At 63.2% G+C, this 25,612-nt stretch overlaps 2 protein-coding genes across 2 annotated transcripts; both read left to right on the forward strand.

The window, feature by feature from the left end:
- Positions 1-566: 566 nt before the first annotated feature.
- LOC142360131 (uncharacterized) lies at positions 567-12,538 on the forward strand (the record flags this gene model as incomplete). Its single annotated transcript, XM_075412371.1, has 6 exons — positions 567-669; positions 2,051-2,297; positions 3,967-4,076; positions 6,598-6,730; positions 6,994-9,506; positions 10,436-12,538. Coding segments are annotated over 6 exons (3,135 nt in total), but the record flags the coding sequence as incomplete, so codon positions are not given.
- A 3,403-nt stretch (positions 12,539-15,941) lies between these two features.
- On the forward strand, positions 15,942-22,490 carry B4GAT1 (beta-1,4-glucuronyltransferase 1). The gene is made up of 2 exons (XM_075412373.1): positions 15,942-17,174; positions 21,821-22,490. The coding sequence occupies exons 1-2, from the start codon at positions 16,155-16,157 to the stop codon at positions 22,010-22,012; spliced, it is 1,212 nt and encodes a 403-aa protein (XP_075268488.1). The 5' UTR covers positions 15,942-16,154; the 3' UTR covers positions 22,013-22,490.
- The last annotated feature ends 3,122 nt before the right edge of the window (positions 22,491-25,612 follow it).

A 25,612-nucleotide genomic window follows, 5' to 3' on the forward strand; every position in this document is an offset into this window, starting at 1 on the left:
TGTTGGTTGACCTGGTGGCACAGGACAGCGGCTGCTGGAGGGTGCTGGGTGCTGGGTGCTGACCCTCCCCCCCATGTTGGTTGACCTGGTGGCACAGGACAATGGGTGCTGGGGGTGCTGGGTGCCAGGGAAGGGTGCTGGAGGGTGTTGGGTGCTGGGTGCTGACCCTCCCCCCGTGTTGGTTGACCTGGTGGCACAGGACAGCAGGTGCTGGGGGTGCTGGGTGCCAGGGAAGGGTGCTGGGTGCTGGGTGCTGGGTGCTGACCCTCCACCCGTGTTGGTTGACCTGGTGGCACAGGACAGCGGGTGCTGGAGGGTGCTGGGTGCTGGGTGCTGACCCTCCCCCCCATGTTGGTTGACCTGGTGGCACAGGACAACGGGTGCCGGGGGTGCTGGGTGCCAGGGAAGGGTGCTGGAGGGTGCTGGGTGCTGGGTGCTGACCCTCCCCCCGTGTTGGTTGACCTGGTGGCACAGGACAATGGGTGCTGGGGGGTGCTGGGTGCCAGGGAAGGGTGCTGGAGGGTGCTGGGTGCTGGGTGCTGACCCTCCCGCCTCCCCCCACGCAGGTAGACCTGGTGGCACAGGGTGACAGCATCTACGATCTCCTGGATCCGGCCGACCACCCCCTGGTGCGACATCAGCTCACCCTGCCCGGGCCCCCCCAGGCAGGTGGGTGGGGCCTCCGAGGGGGGCGGGGCCTGGGGGTGGGGCTGGGGGGGCGTAGGCAGATGGAGGGATGGGTGGAAGGAAGGACGGAGGGATGGAGGGGTGGTGGAAGGACAAAGGGGTGGATGGAAGGGCAGAGGGTTGGAGGAAAGGATGGAGGGATGGATGGACAGAGGGATGGAAGAACAGAGGGATGGAAGGATGGAGGGATGGATGGACAGATGGACAGAGGGACGGAAGGAAAAACAGAGGGATGGAAGGATGGAGGGATGGATAGAAGGAAGGACAAAGGGATGGAAGGAAGGAAGGTCGGGGAGGGAAGGATGGAAGGACAGAGGGATGAGTGGGTGGAAGGACAGAGAGATGGGTGGAAAGATGGAGGGATGGAAGGACGGAGGGATGAATGGTGAGATGAAGGGATGGATGGAGGGGTGGAAGGACAGAGGGATGAATGGATGGAAGAACAGGGAGATGGATGGAGGGAGGGATGGATGGATGGATGGATGGATGGATGGATGGATGGATGGATGGATGGAGAGAGGGATGGATGGATGGAGGGATGGATGGAGGGATGGATGGATGGATGGATGGATGGATGGATGGATGGATGGATGGAAAGAGGGATGGATGGATGGAGGGAGGAATGGAAGGACGGATGGAGAGATGGATGGAGGGATAGAGGGATGGATGGATGGAGAGATGGAGGGATGGATGGATGGATGGAGGAATGGAAGGACAGATGGATGGATGGATGGATAGATGGATGGATGGATGGAGGAATGGAGGAATGGAGGAATGGAAGGACAGATGGATGGAGTGATGGATGGAGAGATGGATAGAGGGATGGATGGATGGAGGGATGGATGGATGGAAGAACAGGGAGATGGAGGAAGGGAGGGATGGATGGATAGAGACATGGGGGGAGGGAGGGATGGATGGATGGCAGGGTGGAAGGACAGAGGAAAGAATGGTGAGATGAAGGGATGGATGGAGGGGTGGAAGGACAGAGAGATGAACGGATGGAAGAACAGGGAGATGGAGGAAGGGAGGGATGGATGGATGGAGGGATGGAGGGAGGGATGGATGGAGGGATGGATGGAGGGATGGAGGGATGGAGGGATGGATGGATGGATGGAGGGATGGAGGGATGGAGGGATGGATGGAGGGATGGAGGGATGGAGGGATGGATGGAGGGATGGAGGGATGGAGGGATGGAGGAATGGATGGATGGATGGAGGAATGGAAGGACAGATGGATGGAGAGAGGGATGGATGGAGGGATGGAGGGATGGATGGAGGGATGGAGGGAGGGATGGAGGGATGGAGGGATGGAGGGATGGATGGAAGGATGGATGGAGGAACTAACGGGAGCCCCCTCCCCCCAGAGCGCCTCTTCCGCTGCCGCTTCACCACCTCGCGGGCCTCGCGCCGGCCCAGCGCCGGGCGGAAGCTGGTGCTGCTGCGAGGTCGGTTCCAGGCCCCCCCCGGGCCCCCCGGGGCCCCCCCGGGGCTTTTCGTCGCCTTCTGCGCCCCCCTGGACCCCCCGCCCTGGCCCTGCCCCGACTGCCTCCTGCTGCCCGCCTTCCAGAGCCGCCACGCTCGCGACCTCGCCCTGCTCGACGTCTCCGACAGGTGAGGACCCAGAGGTCCAGGGGGGACCCAGGCATCTGGGGGGGGACACCCAGGTGTCCATGGGTGGGACAAAGGCATCCAGGGGGGACCCAAACGTCCCGGGTGGACCCAGGTGTCCAGGAGGGACCCAAGTGTCTGAGGGAGACCCAAGCATCTGGGAGGGGACCCAAGTGTTTGGAGGGACCAAGGGGTCCAGGGGGGACCCAGAGGTCCAGGGGGGACCCAGGCATCTGGGGGGGGACACCCAGGTGTCCATGGGTGGGACAAAGGCGTCCAGGGGGGACCCAAACGTCCTGGGTGGACCCAGGTGTCCAGGAGGGACCCAAGTGTCTGAGGGAGACCCAAGCATCTGGGAGGGGACCCAAGTGTTTGGAGGGACCAAGGGGTCCAGGGGGGACCCAGAGGTCCAGGGGGGACCCAGGTGTCCGGGGGGGGACACCCAGGTGTCCATGGGTGGGACAAAGGTGTCCGGGGGGACCCAAACGTCCCGGCTGGACCCAGGTGTCCAGGAGGGACCCAAGTGTCTGAGGGAGACCCAAGCATCTGGGAGGGGACCCAAGTGTTTGGAGGGACCAAGGGGTCCAGGGGGGACCCAGAGGTCCAGGGGGGACCCAGGCATCTGAGGGGGACACCCAGGTGTCCATGGGTGGGACAAAGGCGTCCAGGGGGGACCCAAACGTCCCGGGTGGACCCAGGTGTCCAGGAGGGACCCAAGTGTCTGAGGGAGACCCAAGCATCTGGGAGGGGACCCAAGTGTTTGGAGGGACCAAGGGGTCCAGGGAGGACCCAGAGGTCCAGGGAGGACCCAGGCATCTGGGGGGGGACACCCAGGTGTCCATGGGTGGGACAAAGGCATCCAGGGGGGACCCAAACGTCCCGGGTGGACCCAGGTGTCCAGGAGGGACCCAAGTGTCTGAGGGAGACCCAAACATCTGGGAGGGGACCCAAGTGTTTGGAGGGACCAAGGGGTCCAGGGAGGACCCAGAGGTCCAGGGGGGACCCAGGCATCTGAGGGGGACACCCAGGTGTCCATGGGTGGGACAAAGGCGTCCAGGGGGGACCCAAACGTCCCGGGTGGACCCAGGTGTCCAGGAGGGACCCAAGTGTCTGAGGGAGACCCAAGCATCTGGGAGGGGACCCAAGTGTTTGGAGGGACCAAGGGGTCCAGGGAGGACCCAGAGGTCCAGGGGGGACCCAGGCATCTGAGGGGGACACCCAGGTGTCCATGGGTGGGACAAAGGCGTCCAGGGGGGACCCAAACGTCCCGGGTGGACCCAGGTGTCCAGGAGGGACCCAAGTGTCTGAGGGAGACCCAAGCATCTGGGAGGGGACCCAAGTGTTTGGAGGGACCAAGGGGTCCAGGGGGGACCCAGAGGTCCAGGGAGGACCCAGGCATCTGGGGGGGGACACCCAGGTGTCCATGGGTGGGACAAAGGCATCCAGGGGGGACCCAAACATCCCGGGTGGACCCAGGTGTCCAGGAGGGACCCAAGTGTCTGAGGGAGACCCAAGCATCTGGGAGGGGACCCAAGTGTTTGGAGGGACCAAGGGGTCCAGGGGGGACCCAGAGGTCCAGGGAGGACCCAGGCATCTGGGGGGGGACACCCAGGTGTCCATGGGGGGCACCCAGGCATGGGTGGGCGAGGGACCCAGACGTGCTGTCCCGCAGTGTCCTGATCCACCTGGGCTACGGGCGGGGGGAGCTCCTGGGTCGCTCCTGGTACCGGCTCCTGCACCCCGAGGACCTCGGCCACGTCGCCCGCCAGCACCTCCGCCTCGGTGAGCGTCCCCTCGGCCGTCCCCAGGGTCCCTTGAGGTCCCCCTGTCCCCTGGGTCCCCAAGTCCCCATGGTGACCACATCACCCTTGGTGTTCCCTGGGTCCCCTGCAGTCACTCTGCCCTCCTCACCGATGTCCTCGGTGTCCTCGATGTCCCGGTTGACCCCCCCCCCCACTGATGTCCCCATGTCCCCAACCCCCCCAATCACCCCATCCCCATTGATGTCCCCATGTCCCCATCCATCCCAGTCAACCTCGTTGATGTCCCCATGTCCCCATCCACTCCAACCACCCCATCTCCACTGATGTCCCCATGTCTCCATCCACCCTTGTGGCCTCTGTCCCCATTGACATCCCCGTGTCCCCATCCACCCCAATCAACCCCTTTGATGTCTCCATGTCCCCATCCACCCCAATCAACCCCACTGATGTCCCCATGTCCCCATCTACCCCAACCACCCCATCTCCACTGATGTCCCCATGTCTCCATCCACCCTCGTGGCCTCTGTCCCCATTGACATCCCCATGTCCCCATCCACCCCAATCAACCCCTTTGATGTCCCCATGTCCCCATCCACCCCAATCAACCCCACTGATGTCCCCATGTCCCCAACCCCCCCAATCACCCCATCCCCACTGTTGTCCCCATGTCCCCATCCACCCCAATCAACCCCACTGATGTCCCCATGTCCCCATCCACTCCAACCACCCCATCTCCACTGATGTCCCCATGTCCCCATCCACCCTCGTGGCCTCTGTCCCCACTGACATCCCCATGTCCCCATCCACCCCAATCAACCCCACTGATGTCCCCATGTCCCCATCTACCCCAACCACCCCATCTCCACTGATGTCCCCATGTCTCCATCCACCCTTGTGGCCTCTGTCCCCATTGACATCCCCGTGTCCCCATCCACCCCAATCAACCCCTTTGATGTCTCCATGTCCCCATCCACCCCAATCAACCCCACTGATGTCCCCATGTCCCCATCTACCCCAACCACCCCATCTCCACTGATGTCCCCATGTCCCCATCCACCTCAACCACCCCGTCCCCACTGATGTCCCCATGTCCTCATCCACCCCAATCAACCCCATTGATGTCCCCATGTCCCCATCTACCCCAACCACCCCATCTGCACTGATGTCCCCATGTCCCCATCCACCCCAATCAACCCCACTGATGTCCCCGTGTCCCCATCCACCCTCATGGCCTCTGTCCCCATTGACATCGCCATGTCCCCATCCACCCCAATCAACCCCTTTGATGTCCCCATGTCCCCATCCACCCCGATCAACCCCACTGATGTCCCCATGTCCCCATTTACCCCAACCACCCCGTCCCCACTGATGTCCCCATGTCCCCATCCACCCCAATCAACCCCACTGATGTCCCCATGTCCCCATCTACCCCAACCACCCCATCTCCACTGATGTCCCCATGTCCCCATCCACCCCAATCAACCCCACTGATGTCCCCATGTCCCCATCTACCCCAACCACCCCATCTCCACTGATGTCCCCATGTCCCCATCCACCCTCGTGGCCTCTGTCCCCATTGACATCCCCATGTCCCCATCCACCCCAATCAACCCCACTGATGTCCCCATGTCCCCATCCACCTCAATCAACCCCACTGATGTCCCCATGTCCCCATCTACCCCAGCCACCCCATCTCCACTGATGTCCCCATGTCCCCATCCACCCTCGTGGCCTCTGTCCCCACTGACATCCCCATGTCCCCATCCACCCCAATCAACCCCACTGATGTCCCCATGTCCCCATCCACTCCAACCACCCCATCTCCACTGATGTCCCCATGTCCCCATCCACCCTCGTGGCCTCTGTCCCCATTGACATCCCCATGTCCCCATCCACCCCAATCAACCCCACTGATGTCCCCATCTCCCCATCCACCCCAATCAACCCCACTGATGTCCCCATGTCCCCATCTACCCCAACCACCCCATCTCCACTGATGTCCCCATGTCCCCATCCACCCTCGTGGCCTCTGTCCCCATTGACATCCCCATGTCCCCATCCACCCCAATCAACCCCTTTGATGTCCCCATGTCCCCATCCACCCCAATCCACCTCCTTGATGTCCCCATGTCCCCATCTACCCCAACCACCCCATCTCCACTGATGTCCCCATGTCCCCATCTACCCCAACCACCCCGTCCCCACTGATGTCCCCGTGTCCCCATCCACCCCAATCAACCCCTTTGATGTCCCCATGTCCCCATCTACCCCAACCACCCCATCTCCACTGATGTCCCCGTGTCCCCATCCACCCCAATCCACCTCCTTGATGTCCCCATGTCCCCATCTACCCCAACCACCCCATCTCCACTGATGTCCCCATGTCCCCATCCACCTCAACCACCCCGTCCCCGCTGATGTCCCCGTGTCCCCATCCACCCCAATCCACCTCCTTGATGTCCCCATGTCCCCACGTCCCCAACGACCCCCTCCCCTGCCCCCACCCCGCCGTCCCCGCTGACGTCCCCGTGTCCCCGCAGCAGGAGCAGGGGCAGAGGCACGGGGGGAGCTGGTGACGCGGCTGCAGCGCAAGGACGGCCTGGGCTGGACGTGGGTCTACGCCCGACTGCGCCCCGAGGGCCCGGCCCTGCTCGCCCACAACTTCATCATCAGGTGAGCAGACCCAGGCGTGCGGGTGGCCACAGCCCACCCTGGGGGACCCAGGTGTCCGGGTGGTCCCACCAGCCCCAGGTGTCCCATCGAGCCCAAGGGAATCCCGATGCCTGGGCGCCTTCCACCCCACATGGGACCCAGCTGGTTGGGAGGTCCCCACCCCACATGAGACCTATGGGTCTGGGCACCCTCCACTCCTCTGGGGGGACCCAGGTGTCCAGGCTCACCCCGGGCCCCCCCATAAGCCCCTGTCTCTCCCACAGTGAGGCTGAGGCCTGGTGCCTGCGGCAGCAGCTGGCGGCCGAGGCCCCCCCGGGCCCCACCGAGTCCTTCACCCCCGGCCTTGACTTCCCCGGTGCCGGCATTGGAGCTGGTGGGGACCTCGGTGTTGGCGCTGGCCCCAGCGTTGACCTTGGTGTTGGATCTGGGCTCGGAGATGACGTTGGAGCTAATGTTGGCGTCAACCTTGACCTTGGGATCAACCTTGGATGTGGCCTTGGAGCTGGTGTTGGACATGGTCTTGGAGCTGGCCTTGGGACCAACGTTGACCCTGGTCTCGGAGCTGTTGTTAGACCTGGTCTTGACACCAGCATGGGACCTGGCCTTGGAGCTGCCATCGGACATGGCCTTGGAGGCAACATTGGGGCCAACATTGACCCTGGCCTTGGAGCCGGCATTGGAGCGAACATTGGACGTGGTCTTGGAGATGGTGTTGGACGTAGTCTTGGCGCTGATGTCGGCGCTGGAGCTGGCATTGGCGTGGGAGCCGGCATCAGAGTCGACGTCGGCCTTGGTGTGGCAGCTGGAGCCGGCGCCGATGTCGGCCCCAACCTTGGGGCTGATATTGGAGCTGCTCTCGGAGCCAGCGCCGGAGATGATGTTGGAGCTGGTCTCCAAGCCAACGGTGGAGCAGACATTGGCCCCAATCTCGGAGCCGGCGTCGCGCTCAGTGTCGGGGCCAACGTTGCTCCTGGTCTGGGTGGCGGCATCAGAGCCAGCGTTGGGCTCGGCGTTGGGGCTGTTGGCCCTGCTCTTCCATCTGACCTCGGCGCTGGAGTTGGACTCGCTGTCGGTGCCAGCGTTGGAGCCAATGTAGGTGCTGGAGTCAGCGCTGGTGTTGGACTCGGACTTGGAGCCAACATTGGAGCCAACGTTGGCTCTGGTCTTGGATCCACTGTTGGGCTTGGCCTTGGAGCTGCTCTTGGAGCCAACGTTGGCTCCACTCTTTCATCTGGAGTTGGACCTGGTGTTGGACTTGCCGTCGGAGCCACCGTTGGAGCCAACATTGGCTCCGGTCTTGGATCCAGTGTTGGACTTGCTGTTGGAGCCGGCGTTGGAGCCAACGTTGGCTCTTCTCTTGGATCCGGTGTTGGACTTGCCATTGGAGCCGGCGTTGGTGCTGCTCTTGGATCTGATGTTGACCTTGGAGTTGGACTTGGGACTGGAGCCAACGTTGGCGCTGCCCTTGCATCTGATGTTGGATCCGGTGTTGGACTTGGCCTTGGAGCTGCTGTTGGAGCCAACGTTGGTGCCGGCGTTGGCTCTGCTCTTGGATCCAGTGTTGGACTTGGCCTCGGAGCCGGTGTCGGCTCCAACATCGGCTCCACTCCTGGATCTGACGTTGGTGCCAGCGTTGGACTTGCAGTCGGAGCCGGCATCGGAGCCACTGGTGGGTCTGGTCTTGGATCCACCCTCGGATTCGCCGTTGGAGCTGCGCTTGGAGCCAATGTTGGCTCCGGGCTTGGACCCGACCTTGGCACCACCGTTGGACTCAGCCTCGGAGCCAACATCGGAGCCAACGTTGACTCTGGTCTTGGAACCAGTGTTGACACCAGCATTGGACTCGGCGTTGGACCCGGTGTGGGACTCGGCGCTGGAGCTGCTGGTGGCACCAGCGCTGGCTCTGCTCTTGGATCCACCATCGGCCTTGGCCTCGGAGCTGGTATTGGACCTGGCGTTGGACCTGGTGTGGGACTCGGCGCTGGAGCTGCTGGTGGCACCAACGCTGGCTCTGCTCTTGGATCCGCCATCGGCCTTGGCCTTGGAGCTGGTATTGGACCTGGTGTTGGACCCGGTGTGGGACTCGGCGCTGGAGCTGCTGGTGGCACCAACGCTGGCTCTGCTCTTGGATCCACCATCGGCCTTGGCCTCGGAGCCGGCGCTGACCCCGCTCTTGGACCTGGCGTTGGCCTTGGCGTTGGAGCCGCCATCGGAGCCAACATCGGCACCGCCCTTGGCGCCGGCCTTGGCCTCGGAGCCCACCTCGGTGCCGGCGCGGGCTCCTCCCTGGGTCCCACCATCGCCGCTGCCCTGGGTGCCGCCGGCGCAGCCAACGCCGGCGCGGGCCTGGCCGCGGGCGCCCGCCTCGTGCCACGCCTGGGGGTCCCCGAGACGCCGGGGGGAGCCGCCGAGACCTGGACCCCCCCCTACACCCCCCGGCAAGCCCCGCCCTTCGCCTTCGGCCCCCCGGAGCCCCCCGAAACGACACCCGAAAAATTACCTCCGAGTCCCGAGAGTCCCGGGGGGCTCCCGGGTGGGACCCCCGGTTCCCTCCTCACCCCCGAGACGTCGCCGCCGCCCCCGCCGCCGGCCCCGCCCGGCCCCGCCCTACGCCGCCTGCTCCAGGGATTGGCCGCCGCCGCCGTCGTCAACCGCGGGGGGACCAGGAGATTGGGGGGTGCCCCCCGCCCGCCGCCCCCGCCCCGGTCGCCCCGCGACCCCTTCGCTGAGTTGTATCAACTCCCCCAGAGCCGCCTCCAGGACGCCTTCCGCCAAGGTAGGGGGGCCGGACCCCCACCCCGCCTCCAGGGGGCACCCTTCGGGGCGGGGGGCGGGGCCGGGGGGTGAGCGGGGGGCACCCCGCTTCGGGGGGGGGTCCCTTGGTTTGGGGGGGGGTGGTCTGTGGTTGTGGGTATCTGGGTCCCCGAGGTGGGGTACGAGGTGGGGGGTCCACGGTCCCGGATGCCGGGGTCGCTTAGTTGGGGGGTCCATGGGGGGGTCCCTGGGGGGTCCATGGGGGGTTCTGTGTTCCTTAGTTGGGGGGGTCCATGGGGGGTACAAATGGGGGTCCATGGGGGGTACATGGGGGGGTCCCTGGGGGGGTCCATGGGGGGTTCAGGTCCCTTAGTTGGGGGGGTCCATGATCCCACATGTCGGGGTCCCATGGGGGGTACTGGGGGGGGTCCAGGTCCCTTAGTTGGGGGGTCCATGGGGGGTACAAGTGAGGGTCCCTGGGGGGGTCCATGGAGGGTCCAGGTCCCTTAGTCAGGGGGTCCCATGGGGGGTACATGGGGGGGGTCCGGGTCCCTTAGTTGGGGGGTCCATGATCCCAGATATCGGGGTCCCCTGGGGGGTACATGGGGGGGGTCCGGGTCCCTTAGTTGGGGGGTCCATGGGGGGTCCAGGTCCCTTAGTTGGGGGGTCCCATGGGGGGTACATGGGGGGGGTCCGGGTCCCTTAGTTGGGGGGTTCATGGAGGGTTCTGGGTCCCTTAGTTGGGGGGTCCATGATCCCAGATGTCGGGGTCCCCTGGGGGGTACATGGGGGGGGTCCATGCTCCCGGCCACCGGGGTCCCCTGGGGGGGGGCTATTGGGGGGGTCTCCATTCTCCCAGCCGCGGGGGTCCCCTGGGGGGGTACACTGGGGGTGTGGGTGGTCCCGGCCGCGGGGGTCCCTGACGCCTTGTCCCCGTCCCCCCCCCCGCAGCCGGAAGCCAGCGCGCCCCGTCCTTCTGAACTAAGTCTGTGACGCGACTTGCCCCCAGTATGGCATATTGTCATTGTCACCCCGGCCCGGTGCCACCGGCCCCCCCCGGCCCCGGCCGCCTGCCCCCCCCCGCCGCCCCCCCCCGGGGCCTTTCGTGCTAATTTAACTCGTAACGAGTCTCTAAGGTAATTGGGGGGGGGCTGGTGGCCCCCCCCTCCCCCAGCCCGGACGCCTGGGTCCCATCCCCCCCCCCCCCGTCCCGTGTCCTCGTCCCCACCCCGGGACCCGTCCCGAAATTTGGTGTCAGGGGGTGGCTTGGACCCACCTGTAGGACCCTGTGGCCCCCCCCCACGAGCGTCCCTGTCCCTTGTCACCCGCCTTGTCCCTGTCACCCTCCCCGTCCTTGTCACGTCCCCCCGCCCCCAGGGGCTGCGTTTTTTGGCAGAGTCCCCCCAGAAGTGTGTGCCCCCCCCATGCCCCCCCCCGGGTGTCGTCCCCAACGTCCCCAACCCAAGGGACCGAGGCACAATGTGGCTCGATGTCCCCGACGTCCCCAACCCGAGGGATGGAGACGTGCCATGACCTGATGTCCCCGATGTCCCCAACATCCCCAACGTCCCCAACCCAAGGGATGGGACAATGCCATGACCCGATGTCCCCAATGATGTCCCCAACCCAAGGGATGGGACATGCCATGACCCGATGTCCCCAATGATGTCCCCAACCCAAGGGATGGGACAATGCCATGACCCGATGTCCCCAATGATGTCCCCAACCCAAGGGATAGGACATGCCATGACCTGATGTCCCCAATGTCCCCTACCCGAGGGATGGTGACATGCCATGGCTCAATGTCCCCAGTGTCCCCAACCTGGTGGACATGGGCACCCATTGCCCCAAGCCATTGGGCTGGGACAGGTCATGGCTCGATGTCCTCAATGTCCCCAAGTCCCCCAGGGGACTGTGAGACGTCACGGCCTGACGTCTCTGGTGTCCCCAGTGTCCCCAACTTGAAGGACAGAGACACATTGTGGCTCACTGTCCCCAATGTCCCCAGCACCCCCAGTTCCCCTGACATCCCCAGTGTCCCCAACATCCTCGATGTCCCCAATGTCCCCAACGTCCCCCACCCAAGACATCGAGATACGTCGCAGCGCGATGTCACCGAGCCCGAGGGACCGAGACTCCTCGCAACTCAACGTCCCCCTCGTCACCGCTGTGACCTGAGGGACCAAGACCCAGCACGGCTCGATGTCCCCAAGTGTCCCCGAAGGATGCGGACACCACCTGAAAGGACTGAGACCTGTCACAGCCCGACGTCCCCAACGTCCCCGAGGTCGTTGCCTCAGCTGGAGGGACTGAGACACGTTGTGGCTTGATGTCCCCAATGTCCCCAAGGGACGCGGGACCTGGTCATCACCCTGGATCAACAGACTGAGACACATCGTGGCCTGATGTCCCCGATGTCCCCAACCCAAAGGACTGAGACCTGTCGTGGCCCAACGTCCCAAACGTCTCTGATGTCCCCAGAGGATGTGGGACATCTCCATCGCCCCGGATCAAGGGATGGAGACTCACCACAGCCTGATGTCCCCAACGTCCCCAATGTCCCTGAAGGAGGTGGGACATCATCATCACCCTGACTCAAGGGATGGAGACCCGCCACAGCCTGATGTCCCCAACATCTCCAATGTCCCTGAAGGAGGTGGGACATCATCATCACCCTGACTCAAGGGATGGAGACCCGCCACAGCCTGATGTCCCCAGTGTCCCCAACATCTCCGATGTCCCTGAAGGAGGTGGGACACCATCATCACCCTGTCTCAAGGGATGGAGACCCACCACAGCCTGATGTCCCCAATGTCCCCAATGTCCCTGAAGGAGGTGGGACACCATCATTTCCTTGACTCAAGGGACTGAGACCCCCCATGGCCTGAAGTCCCCACCGCGAGGGACCGGCCCCCGTTGTCCCCAACGTCCCCCACGTCCCCACCCGAGGGACCGAGATGCGGTGGCCCGACAGCCACGTCCCCGATGTCCCCGACGTCCCCTGGAGGCCCCGTGGCCCCGATGCCCCCCTGGCAATAAAGTGGCCCCCACCGACCCCGTGGCAGCTTCTTTCCGGGGACCCCCCAGGGGTTGGGGGGGGACCCGGGGTGTGGGGGGGACCCAGATGTTTGGGGGGACCCCGGGGTGCGGGGGGGACCTCAGGGGTTCAGGGGGGACTGAGGTGTCTGGGGGGACCCAGGAGTTTGGGGGGGATCCAGGCCATCGGGGGGGTGGGACCCAGGTGATTGGGGGGGGACCCAGGTGATTGGGGGGGGACCCAGGGATTTGGGGGAGACCCAGGGGTTTGGGGAGAACCCAGGGGTTTTGGGGGGACCCAGGAGTTTGGGGGGACCCAGGTGATCAGGGGGACCCAGGCCATCGGGGGGGGTGGGGACTGAGGAATTCGGGGGACCCAGGGTTGCAGGGGGGACCCAGGTAATCGGGGGGGGCCCAGGAATTCGGGGGGACCCAGGGGTTTGGGGGGGACCCAGGAATTCGGGGGAATCCCAGGGGTTTGGGGGGACCCTGGGTTGCAGGGGGGACCCCAGGGGTGCGGGGGGGCACCCAGGAATTCGGGGGAACCCCAGGGGTTTGGGGGGACCCAAGGGTGTGTGTGTGGGGGGGACCCCGGCGTCCAAGCGCTGCGGTGCCGGGGTGGGGCGGGCCCCAGGCACTCGGGAGGCCCCGCCCCGCTAACGTCTTAGCCCCGCCCCCCGGCCGCCTGGGCCCCGCCCCTCCGGCCGCCTGGGCCCCGCCCCCCCGGCCGCCTGGGCCCCGCCCCTCCGGCCGCCTGGGCCGCGCCCCCCCCGGCTGCCTGGGCCGCGCCCCCCCGGCCGCCTGGGCCCCGCCCCTCCGGCCGCCTGGGCCCCGCCCCTCCGGCCGCCTGGGCCCCGCCCCCCCGGCCGCCTGGGCCCCGCCCCTCCGGCCGCCTGGGCCCCGCCCCCCCGGCCGCCTGGGCCCCGCCCCCCCGGCCGCCTGGGCCCCGCCCCGCGCATGCGCGGTTCCTCCCGGCGACGCGGCGCGGTGAGCTCCCGGCCCCGGCGGGTCCCGGCCCCAAACTGGTCCCAGTCTCCCCCCCAAACTGGGCCCCTCGACCGGGCTCCGTGCCCCCCGCCCCCCCGACTGGGCCCGGTCCCTCCTCCCCGCTCCCGCACTGGGCCCAGTAACCCGCCCGCGCTGGGCCCAGTCTCCCCTGCACTGCTCCCAGCGCCCGTACTGGTCCCAGTTCCCCCGTACTGGTCCCAGTTCCCCCATACTGGTCCCAGTAGCCCCTTACTGGTCCCAGTGAGCCCGTAATGGTTTCAGCGTGCCGTACTGGTCCCGGCTCAGCACGGGTCCCAGTGACCCCATGCAGGTCCCAGTGCTCCCCAGTCCCCTCCCAGTGACTCCCAGTAGCCCCCCCCAACACCCCCCAGTCCCCTCCCAGTACTCCCCAGTACCCTCCCAGTCCCCTCCAGCACCTTTCCCAGTGCCCCCAGTACCCTCCCAGTCCCCTCGAGCACCCTCCCAGTACCTCCATAAGCCCCCCAACCCCCTCCCAGTCCCCTCCCAGTCCCCTCCCAGTACTCCCCAGTAACCTCCCAGTCCCCTCAGCACCCTCCCAGTGCCTCCGTAAGCCCCCCAACCCCCTCCCAGTCCCCCCAGTCCCCTCCCAGTGCCCCCAGTCCCCTCCAGCACCCTCCCAGTGCCTCCGTAAGCCCCCCAACCCCCTCCCAGTTCCCTCGCAGTACTCCCCAGTACCCTCCCAGTCCCCTCCAGCACCCTCCCAGTGCCTCCGTAAGCCCCTCAACCTCCTCCCAGTCCCCTCCCAGTACTCCCCAGTAACCTCCCAGTCCCCTCCAGCACCCTCCCAGTGCCTCCATAAGCCCCCCCAACCCCCTCCCAGTCCCCCCAGTCCCCTCCCAGTGCCCCCAGTCCCCTCCAGCACCCTCCCAGTACCTCCGTAAGCCCCCCAACCCCCTCCCAGTTCCCTCCCAGTACCCCCCAGTCCGGGGCTGGAGGGGGGGGTCAGCAGGCCATGGGCCGCGGGCGGCTACTGGGGGGCTGCGCCTGGTTACTGGGGGGGCTGGCGCTGCTGCAGACCCTCTACCTGCGCGCCCTGCCCCCCCCCCACCCCCCCCCGCCGCCGCCCCCCCCTCCCCCCACCCAAGGGTGCCCCCCGGGGGGTGCTGGACACCTCGGGGACCTTCCGCATCTACCGGGACCTTTTGGGGACCCCCCCTCGCTGGGACCCCCCCGAGTTGGTCCTGGCCACCCACGGGACCCCGGGGAGGGTGGCGGGGGCGCTGGGGGGGGCTCTGGGGGGCGGCTGGGGGGGCCCCCTCTCGGTGGCCGTTTTCGGGGTGCCCCGGGGGGGGCTGCGGGAGCTGCTGGTGGTTTTGGGGGGGCCCTGCCGGGGGCTGCGGGGTCGCCTGCGGCTGCACGCGGTGACCGAGGCGGCTGCGCCCCCCCCCCACCCCCCCAGAGCCCCCCCAAACCCCGGCCCCCCAACCCCGGGGGGGTGTCGGGGGGCCCTGCGGCGCCTGGCGGCCTCCGACCCCCCCCAGTTACGCTTTGGGGGTGCCGTACCCCGGGAACCTCCTGCGGAACGTGGCCTGGGAGGGGGCGGCGGGGGAAAACGGGGGGCCCCCCCCGCAGAGGGGGTCCGGGCCCCCCCAAAACCGGGGGTCGCTTCGTGCTGCTGCTGGACGCCGACGTGGTGCCCAGCCGGGGGCTGCGGGAGGGGTTCCTGGGGCTGCTGCGGGGGGGGGGGGACCCCCCGAGGTGGGGGGGTGCGGGGGGGTTGGGGGACCCCCCAGGGCTGGGGGTTCCGGGGGGGTTGGGGGACCCCAAAGGTTTGGGGGTTGGGGGGGGATTGGGGGACCCCAAAGCTCTGGGGGCTCATGGGGGGTTGAGGGACCCCAAAGCTTTGGGGGTTGGGGGGGTCTTGGTGGACCCCAAAGCTCTGAGGGTTCCGGGGGGTTTGGGGGACCCCAAAGCTTTGGGGGTTGGGGGGGGATTGGGGGACCCCAAAGTTCTGGGGGCTCAAGGTGGGTTGAGGGACACCAAAGCTTTGGGGGTTGGGGGGGTCTTGGTGGACCCCAAAGTTCTGGGGGCTCAAGGTGGGTTGAGGGACACCAAAGCTTTGGGGGTTCCAGGGGGGTTGGTGGACCCCAAAGCTTTGGGGGCTCATGGGGGGTTGAGGGACCCCCAAGTTGTGGGGTCTCAAGGTGGGTTGAGGGACCCCATAGCTTTGGGGGTTCATGGGGGGTTGAGTGACCCCAAAGCTTTGGGGGTTGGGGGGGGATTGGGGGACCCCAAAGCTTTGGGGGTTGGGGGGTTCTTGGTGGACCCCAAAGTTCTGGGGGCTCAAGGTGGGTTGAGGGACCCCATAGCTTTGGGGGCTCAGGGGGGGTTGGGGGACCCCAAAGCTTTGGGGGTTGGGGGGGGATTGGGGGACCCCAAAGTTCTGGGGGCTCAAGGTGGGTTGAGGGACCCCAAAGCTTTGGGGGCTGGGGGGGACTTGGGGGACCCCAACGTCTTGGGGGTTCCGGGGGTCTTGGGGGATCCCCCGGCATGGAGGGCTCCTGATGGCCATGGTGGCCTCAGGGTCCCCAGCGCCCTGGACCCCCCCCATGGCCCCGATGTCCCCAGTGACCCCGGGGTGCTCAACGCCCTGGAGGTCCCCAACATGGCGGGTGTCCCCAACATGGCGGGTGTCCCCAGCCCCGTCGGCAATGTGGGTGTCCCCAACGCCTTGGAGGTCCCCAAGGGCTTCCATGACCCAGGGGTCCCCAACGCTCTGGAGGACCCCAACGCTCTGGAGGACCCTAGCGTCTTGGAGGACCCTAACGTCTTGGAGGTCACCAAGGGCTTCCATGACCCAGGTGTCCCCAACACCCTGGAGGACCCCAATGCCCCAGAGGTCCCCAGGGGCTTCCATGACCCAGGGGTCCCCAACGCTCTGGAGGTCCCCAACGCCCTGAAGTTCCCAAACATCTTGGAGGTCCCCAAGGACTTCCGTGACCCAGGGGTCCCCAACACTCTGGAGGTCCCCAAAACCTTGGAGGTACCCAAGAGCTTCCATGACCCAGGGGTCCCCAACGCTCTGGAGGTCCCCAACGCTCTGGAAGACCCCAACGCTCTGGAGGTCCCCAAGGGCTTCCGTGACCCAGGTGTCCCCAACGCCCTGGAGGTCCCCAACACCTTGGAGGATCCCAGCGTCTTGGAGGTCGCCAAGGACTTCCGTGACCCAGGGGTCCCCAACGCCCTGGAGGTCCCCAACACCCTGGAGGACCCCAACGCCCTGGAGGTCCCCAACGCTCTGGAGGTCCCCAAAGCCCTGGAGGTCCCCAACGCCCTGGAGGACCCCAACGCCCCAGGTGCCACCACGCCATCCTGGGACCAGGTGGTGTTCGTGCTGCCGGCCTTCGAGGTCCGTGAGGGGACCCCGGTGCCGGGGACAAAGGCGGAGCTTCTGCAGCTGTGGGACGCGGGGGACGCCCGGCCTTTCTACGGGACGTTGTGTCCCCGGTGCCAGGCACCCACGGACTACGGACGTTGGCGGGCGCTGCCACCCACCCCCCACCTGCGCGTGGCCTACGAGGCCCCATGGCGTGACCCCTGGGAGCCCTTCTACGTGGGGCCGGCCCACGGCGTGCCACCCTTCGATGAGCGCTTCCTCCAGTACGGCTTCAACCGCATCAGCCAGGTGCCGTGGGGTGGCCGTGGGGTGGCCGTGGGGCTGTGGGTGGTGGGGGGTGGCCGTGGTGGTCATAGGGTGGTTGTGGTGGCTGTGGGTGGTGTGGGGTGGTCGTGGTGGCCATAGGGTGGTTGTAGGGGCTGGGGGTGGTGTGGGGTGGTCGTGGTGGCCATGGGGTGGTCATGGGGGCTGAGGGTGCTGTGGGGTGGCTGAGGGTGCTGTGGGATGGCCATGGTGGCCATGGGGTGGTCGTGGTGACCATAGGGTGGCCATGGACGTTGGGGGTTCTGGGGATGGACATGGTGACCATGGGGTAGCCGTGGGGCTATGGGTGGTGTGGGGTGGCCATGGTGGCCATAAGGTGGTCGTGGTGGCTGTGGGTGCTGTGGGGTGGCCATGGTGGCCATGGGGTGGTCGTAGGGGCTGGGGGTGCTGTGGGGTGGCTGAGGGTGCTGTGGGGTGGTCATGGTGGCCATAGGGTGGTCGTGGTGGCTGTGGGTGCTGTGGGGTGGTCATGGTGGCCATAAGGTGGTCGTGGTGGATGGGGGTGCTGTGGGGTGGTCGTGGTGGCCATGGGGTAGCCGTGGGGCTATGGGTGGTGTGGGGTGGCCATGGGGTGGTCGTGGGGGCTCAGGATGCTGTGGGGTGGCTGAGGGTGCTGTGGGGTGGTCATGGTGGCCATGGGGTGGCCGTGGGGCTATGGGTGGTGTGGGGTGGCCATGGTGGCCATGGGGTGGTCGTGGGGGCTGGGGGTGCTGTGGGGTGGTCATGGTGGCCATAGGGTGGCCATGGACATTGGGGGTTCTGGGGATGGCCATGGTGACCATGGGGTAGCCGTGGGGCTATGGGTGGTGGCCATGGGGTTGGTCGTGGGGGCTGAGGGTGCTGTGGGGTGGCTGAGGGTTGGTGTGGGGTGGCCATGGTGGCCATGGGGTGGTCGTAGGGGCTGGGGGTGCTGTGGGGTGGCTGAGGGTGCTGTGGGGTGGTCATGGTGGCCATAGGGTGGTCGTGGTGGCTGTGGGTGCTGTGGGGTGGTCATGGTGGCCATAAGGTGGTCGTGGTGGATGGGGGTGCTGTGGGGTGGTCGTGGTGGCCATGGGGTAGCCGTGGGGCTATGGGTGGTGTGGGGTGGCCATGGGGTGGTCGTGGGGGCTCAGGATGCTGTGGGGTGGCTGAGGGTGCTGTGGGGTGGTCATGGTGGCCATGGGGTGGCCGTGGGGCTATGGGTGGTGTGGGGTGGCCATGGTGGCCATGGGGTGGTCGTGGGGGCTGGGGGTGCTGTGGGGTGGTCATGGTGGCCATAGGGTGGCCATGGACATTGGGGGTTCTGGGGATGGCCATGGTGACCATGGGGTAGCCGTGGGGCTATGGGTGGTGGCCATGGGGTTGGTCGTGGGGGCTGAGGGTGCTGTGGGGTGGCTGAGGGTTGGTGTGGGGTGGCCATGGTGGCCATGGGGTGGTCGTAGGGGCTGGGGGTGCTGTGGGGTGGCTGAGGGTGCTGTGGGGTGGTCATGGTGGCCATAGGGTGGTCGTGGTGGCTGTGGGTGCTGTGGGGTGGTCATGGTGGCCATAAGGTGGTCGTGGTGGCTGTGGGTGCTGTGGGGTGGCCATGGTGGCCATGGGGTGGCCGTAGGGCTATGGGTGGTGTGGGGTGGCCATGGGGTGGTCGTGGGGGCTCAGGATGCTGTGGGGTGGCTGAGGGTGCTGTGGGGTGGTCATGGTGGCCATGGGGTGGCCGTGGGGCTATGGGTGGTGTGGGGTGGCCATGGTGGCCATGGGGTGGTCGTGGGGGCTGGGGGTGCTGTGGGGTGGTCATGGTGGCCATAGGGTGGCCATGGACATTGGGGGTTCTGGGGATGGCCATGGTGACCATGGGGTAGCCGTGGGGCTATGGGTGGTGGGGGGTGGCCATGGCGTTGGTCGTGGGGGCTGAGGGTGCTGTGGGGTGGCTGAGGGTTGGTGTGGGGTGGCCATGGTGGCCATGGGCTGGTCGTGGGGGCTGGGGGTGCTGTGGGGTGGCTGAGGGTGCTGTGGGGTGGCCATGGTGGCCATGGGGTGGTCGTAGGGGCTGGGGGTGGTGTGGGGAGGCCATGGTGGCCATGGGGTGGTCATAGGGGCTGGGGGTGCTGTGAGGTGGCTGAGGGTGCTGTGGGGTGGCCATGGTGGCCATGGGGTGGTCGTGGGGGCTGGGGGTGCTGTGGGGTGGCTGAGGGTGCTGTGGGGTGGCCATGGTGGCTGTAGGGTGGTCGTAGGGGCTGGGGGTGCTGTGGGGTGGTCGTGGTGACCATAGGGTGGTCGTAGGGGCTGAGGGTGCTGTGGGGTGGTCGTGGTGGCCATGGGGTGGCCATGGACGTTGGGGGTTCTGGGGATGGCCATGGTGACCATGAGGTAGCCGTGGGGCAATGGGTGGTGTGGGGTGGCCATGGTGGCCATGGGGCAGCCGTGGGGCTATGGGTGGTGTGGGGTGGCCATGGTGGCCATGGGGTGGTCGTGGGGGCTGAGGGTGCTGTGGGGTGGTCGTGGTGGCCATGGGGTGGTTGTAGGGGCTGGGGGTGCTGTGGGGTGGCTGAGGGTGCTGTGGGGTGGTCATGGTGGCCGTAGGGTGGTCGTGGGGGATGGGGGTGCTGTGGGGTGGCCATGGTGGCCATGGGGTGGTCGTAGGGGCTGGGGATGCTGTGGGGTGGCTGAGGGTGCTGTGGGGTGGTCATGGTGGCCATAGGGTGGTCGTGGTGGCTGTGGGTGCTGTGGGGTGGTCATGGTGGCCATAAGGTGGTCGTGGTGGCTGTGGGTGCTGTGGGGTGGCCATGGTGGCCATGGGGTGGTCGTAGGGGCTGGGGGTGCTGTGGGGTGGCTGAGGGTGCTGTGGGGTGGCCATGGTGGCCATGGGGTAGCCGTGGGGCTATGGGTGGTGTGGGGTGGCCATGGTGGCTATGGGGTGGTCGTGGGGGCTGGGGGTGCTGTGGGGTGGCTAGGGTGCTGTGGGGTGGTCATGGTGGCCATAGGGTGGCCGTAGGGCTATGGGTGGTGTGGGGTGGCCATGGGGTGGTCGTGGGGGCTCAGGATGCTGTGGGGTGGCTGAGGGTGCTGTGGGGTGGTCATGGTGGCCATGGGGTGGCCGTGGGGCTATGGGTGGTGTGGGGTGGCCATGGTGGCCATGGGGTGGTCGTGGGGGCTGGGGGTGCTGTGGGGTGGCCATGGTGGCCATAGGGTGGCCATGGACATTGGGGGTTCTGGGGATGGCCATGGTGACCATGGGGTAGCCGTGGGGCTATGGGTGGTGGGGGGTGGCCATGGGGTTGGTCGTGGGGGCTGAGGGTGCTGTGGGGTGGCTGAGGGTGGTGTGGGGTGGCCATGGTGGCCATGGGCTGGTCGTGGGGGCTGGGGGTGCTGTGGGGTGGCTGAGGGTGCTGTGGGGTGGCCATGGTGGCCATGGGGTGGTCGTAGGGGCTGGGGGTGCTGTGGGGTGGCTGAGGGTGCTGTGGGGTGGCCATGGTGGCCATGGGGTGGTCGTGGGGGCTGGGGGTGCTGTGGGGTGGCTGAGGGTGCTGTGGGGTGGTCATGGTGGCCGTAGGGTGGTCGTGGTGGATGGGGGTGCTGTGGGGTGGTCGTGGTGGCCATGGGGTAGCCGTGGGGCTATGGGTGGTGTGGGGTGGCCATGGGGTGGTCGTGTGGGCTGGGGGTGCTGTGGGGTGGCTGAGGGTGCTGTGGGGTGGCCATGGTGGCCATGGGGTGGTCGTAGGGGCTGGAAGTGCTGTGGGGTGGCCATGGTGGCCGTAGGGTGGCCGTGGGGCTATGGGTGGTGTGGGGTGGCCATGGATGCTCTTTGGAAGACTATGGGTGCTCTTCAGGGTCTGTGGGTGCTGTGGGGTTCTATGGGTGCTGTGGGGGTCTACGGGTGCTATAGGGGGGTCTATGGGTGCTCCGTGGGTCTATGGGTGTTATGGTGGTCTTTGGGTGCTGTAGGGCATCAGTGGGTGCTGTGGGGGTCTATGGGTGCTCTGGGGGTCTGTGGGAGCTATGGGGGATCTATGGGTGCTGTGGTGGTCTAGAAGGCATCAGTGGGTGCTCTGGGGGTCTATGGGTGCTCTGGGGGTCTATGGACACTATGGTGGTCTAGGGGTGCTAGAAGGCGTCAGTGGGTGCTCTGGGGGTCTATGGGAGCTATGGGGGGGTCTATGGGTGCTGTGGGGGTCAATGGGTGCTCTGGGGGTCTATGGGTGCTCTGGGGGTCTATGGGTGCTGTGGGGGTCTATGGGTGCTCTGGGGGGGCAGTGGGTGCTCTGGGGGTCAATGGGTGCTCTGGGGGTCTGTGGGTGCTCTGGGGGTCTATGGGTGCTGTGGGGGGGTCTATGGGTGCTGTGGGGGTCTATGGGTGCTGTAAGGCGTCAGTGGGTGCTCTGTGGGTCTGTGGGAGCTATGGGGGGGTCTATGGGTGCTGTGGGGGTCTATGGGAGCTCTGGGGGTCTGTGGGTGCTCTGGGGGGTCTATGGGTGATGTGGGGGTCTATGGGAGCTCTGGGGGTCTGTGGGAGCTATGGGGGGTCTATGGGTGATGTGGGGGTCTATGGGAGCTCTGGGGGTCTGTGGGTGCTCTGGGGGTCTATGGGTGCTATACGGGGTGCCTGGGTGCCCTGGGTGACGGTGCCACCCCCCCAGGCGTGCGAGCTGCACGTGGCCGGCTTCCGCTTCGCGGTGCTGGACGGAGCCTTCGCCGTCCACCGCGGCTTCAAGGAGCCCGGCGCCTTCCACGGCGGGCGCGAGGCCGAGCTGCGCCGCAACCGCCAGCTCTTCCGCCAGTTCCGCGCCCGGCTGCGCCCGCGCTACCCCCGCTCGCCGCGCCGCTGCTGACCGGGTGCCCCCCGCCCGCACCTCGGGGTGCCCCCGGGCGCGGGGTGCCCTCCGCCGCGTGGTGGCTGCACCCCAGCCAAGATGGCCGCCTTTGCGCGGGTGATGTCATGGGCGGAAGGGGCGGGGTGAAGGGAGCTCCTCCAGCGCCGCCCAGTGGCCACCAGTGGCGAGGGCGGGCGGGCGCGGGGCGGCGGCGAGGCCGGCGGGCGTGGAGGTGGTGGTGGGGCGCAGGCCGGGGGTTGGTGTAACGGCACGTGATATGAAATAGCATGTCACGTGGTGGGAGATGATGGGACGGAATGGAATAATGTGGAATAAAGTAAAATGATGCAGTCTGCTGTAATTAGTGTAATTGGTATAAGCAATAGATGTAATGTAATGTGATATGATATGATAGGATGTAATAGAATAAATATATAATATAAGATAATGTAATGTAATATCATGTAATATAATATAAAGTAAAATAATGTAGTATAGTGTAATTAATATAATTGATATAATTTATATAATATATAATATAATATAATTTAATATAATTATAATATAATATATAATATCATGTAATATCATGTAATATAATATAATGTAATTTAATATGATATGATATATGATAGAATGTAATATAATAAATATATAAGATAATATAATGTAATATCATGTAATATAATAATATAAAGTAAAATGAAATAATGTAGTGTAGTGTAGTGTAACTAATATAATTGATATAATATAATATAATATAATATAATATAATATAATATAATATAATTTAATATAATTTAATATGATATGATATATGATAGAATGTAATATAATAAATGATAGAATGTAATATAATAAATATATAATATGATATAAGATACTATAATGTAATATGTAATATAATAATATAATATAAAGTAAAATAAGATTAGTGTAGTGTAATTAATATAATTGATATAATTAATATATATAATATAATATAATGTAATATAACATAATATAATGTAATGTGATATAATGTAACATAATGTAATTTAATATAATATATGATATATGATAGAATGTAACATAATAAATATATAATATGATATAAGATATTATAATGTAATATCATGTAATATAATAATATAAAGTAAAATAAAATAATGAGGTGTAGTGTAATTAATATAATTGATATAATTAATATATATTGTGTAATATAATATAATATAATGTAATGTAATATAATATGATATATGATAGAATGTAATAAATATATAATATGATATAAGATAATGTAACATAATGTAATATAAAGTAATATAATGCAATATAATATAAAGTAAAATAAAACAAAATAAAATAATGTAGTGTAATGTAATTGATATAATTGATATAATATAATATATAAAATAAAATAATATAATATAATATATCTAATATAACATAACATAACGTAACGTAATACAATACAATACAATACAATACCTGTACCGCGCTGCGGGATAACGCCGCGCCGCGGCACACCGCGCCCTCGCACCGCCGCGGCGTCGCCACCCTCAGAGCCGCGGGCCCCTCCCGCCGCGCGCGCCCCAGCAGCCAGGCAGTGGCCCCGCGCCGCCTCCCTGTGGCGGGCGCCACGCCCCCTGCTGGCGGCCGCGCGCGCTGCGGGCCCATCGCTGGCCGAGGGTTCTGCGCGTGTCACCGTGTCTGCGCGCAGCTCTGTGGGCCGCCGTGTGCCTCACCGTGACCAGCAGCACGGAAGAGCCGGGCGGGTACGGAAGCGGAGACGAGAGCGACCGAGGTGAGCGCAGAAACCAGGAACCCGTACTGGTCTGTAATGGGATCGCTGGGATGCCGTATTATATTATATTCATACATAGAAAGTTTAATATGTTTTTAGTATGTATAGACAAATACATTATATGTATTATAGGTACTATGTTATATGTAGTGTATATATATTAATATTATATATATTTCATATATTTTTGGTAGATATACAAAAAATTTTTTATGTATGAATAACATATATGAAATATATAAATAATATAGTATATAATATATACTATATAAATAATAATCTAATATATAATAGATATATGATATAATATATAAATAATATATGTAATATATAATAAATATAATGTAATAATATAATATATGATAATATGTGATAATATATTATATGATAATATAATATATGATAATATATGATGATATATGATTATATAACATACGATACTATACTATACTATACTATACTATAATATAATAATACAATATAATAATCTATATAATATGTAATATATACTCTATAATCTGTAATATATAAATAATATAATATAATATAATATAATATAATATAATATAATATAATATAATATAATATAATATAATATAATATAATCTATCTATTTTATATATATGTAAAGAAAGCTCTATATACATAAAAGCTCCATAAACACGGCTGGAGTTCCCGCCCGGCCGCCTGGCTGCGGTGGGAGGGGCCTCCCGGGGTCACCTGGCCCCGCCCCCTCTCCAGCCGGGGCGCCGGGGGCTGGGCACAGGTCCCACCCTCGGCCCCTGCCACTGGAGCCATGGGTGGAGGCTCTGTCGCGGGCGAGAAGGCACCAACATGGCCGCCAGAAGCCCCAGCCACGGCTCCCAGTGTGCCCCGCAGCCAACATGGCCGACAGGGGCCCGTAGTGGAGAGCTGTGGCTCCCAGCATGCCCTGCGGCCATCATGGCTGACTGGGGACTGACGAAGAACTACAACTCCCAGCATGCCCTGCAGACAAACATGGCAGGCAATCCCAGAAGAACTACAGCTCCCATCATGCCCCGGGGGAAACTAGCGCCCCCTGGTGCGCGGGAGGTGGCACCACTCCCTCCCCGGTTCGCGTGTGCCCAGTGGGCAGGGAGTGGCGGCCAGGCTGGGGGCAAGAAGGGCCGCAGTGGTGTCTGGGGGGGAACAGCGCCCTCTTGAGGGCTGGAGGAGCCTGAGCCAACCCCTGATGGGCGGGGGGGGGCAGGTATTTCCCTTTTATTGCCCATTTTTGGCCCATTTAACCCGCGGGCTGTCCCTGTCACCGTGTCGCTGAATTTTTGGGGCTCTTCCTCTTCCGGCCGCCGACAGCTGGACCCGCCCCCGTGCTCACAAAAATCCCAGGTCCCCTCCCCAGTTCAGGAAAGACAAGGAGCTACTGGGGAGAGGCCAGGTCTGGGCTCCCCAGTTCAAGAAGGACGAGGAGCTACTGGAGAGGCTCCAGTTCTGGGTTCCCCAGTTCAAGAAGGAGGAGGAGCTACTGGAGAGACACCAGTTCTGGGCTCCCCAGTTCAAGAAGGACGAGGACCTACTGGAGAGAGACCAGTTCTGGGCTCCCCAGTTCAAGAAAGACGAGGAGCTACTGGAGAGAGACCAGTTCTGGGCTCCCCAGTTCAAGAAGGACGAGGACCTACTGGAGAGACACCAGTTCTGGGCTCCCCAGTTCAAGAAGGACGAGGAGCTACTGGCGAGAGACCAGTTCTGGGCTCCTCAGTTCAAGAAAGATGAGGAGCTACTGGAGAGTGACCAGTTCTGGGCTCCCCAGTTCAAGAAGGACGAGGAGCTACTGGAGAGAGTCCAGGTCTGGG

This window comes from Opisthocomus hoazin, unplaced genomic scaffold (genome assembly GCF_030867145.1).
Source record: "Opisthocomus hoazin isolate bOpiHoa1 unplaced genomic scaffold, bOpiHoa1.hap1 HAP1_SCAFFOLD_258, whole genome shotgun sequence".
NCBI classification, from domain to species: Eukaryota; Metazoa; Chordata; class Aves; order Opisthocomiformes; family Opisthocomidae; genus Opisthocomus; species Opisthocomus hoazin.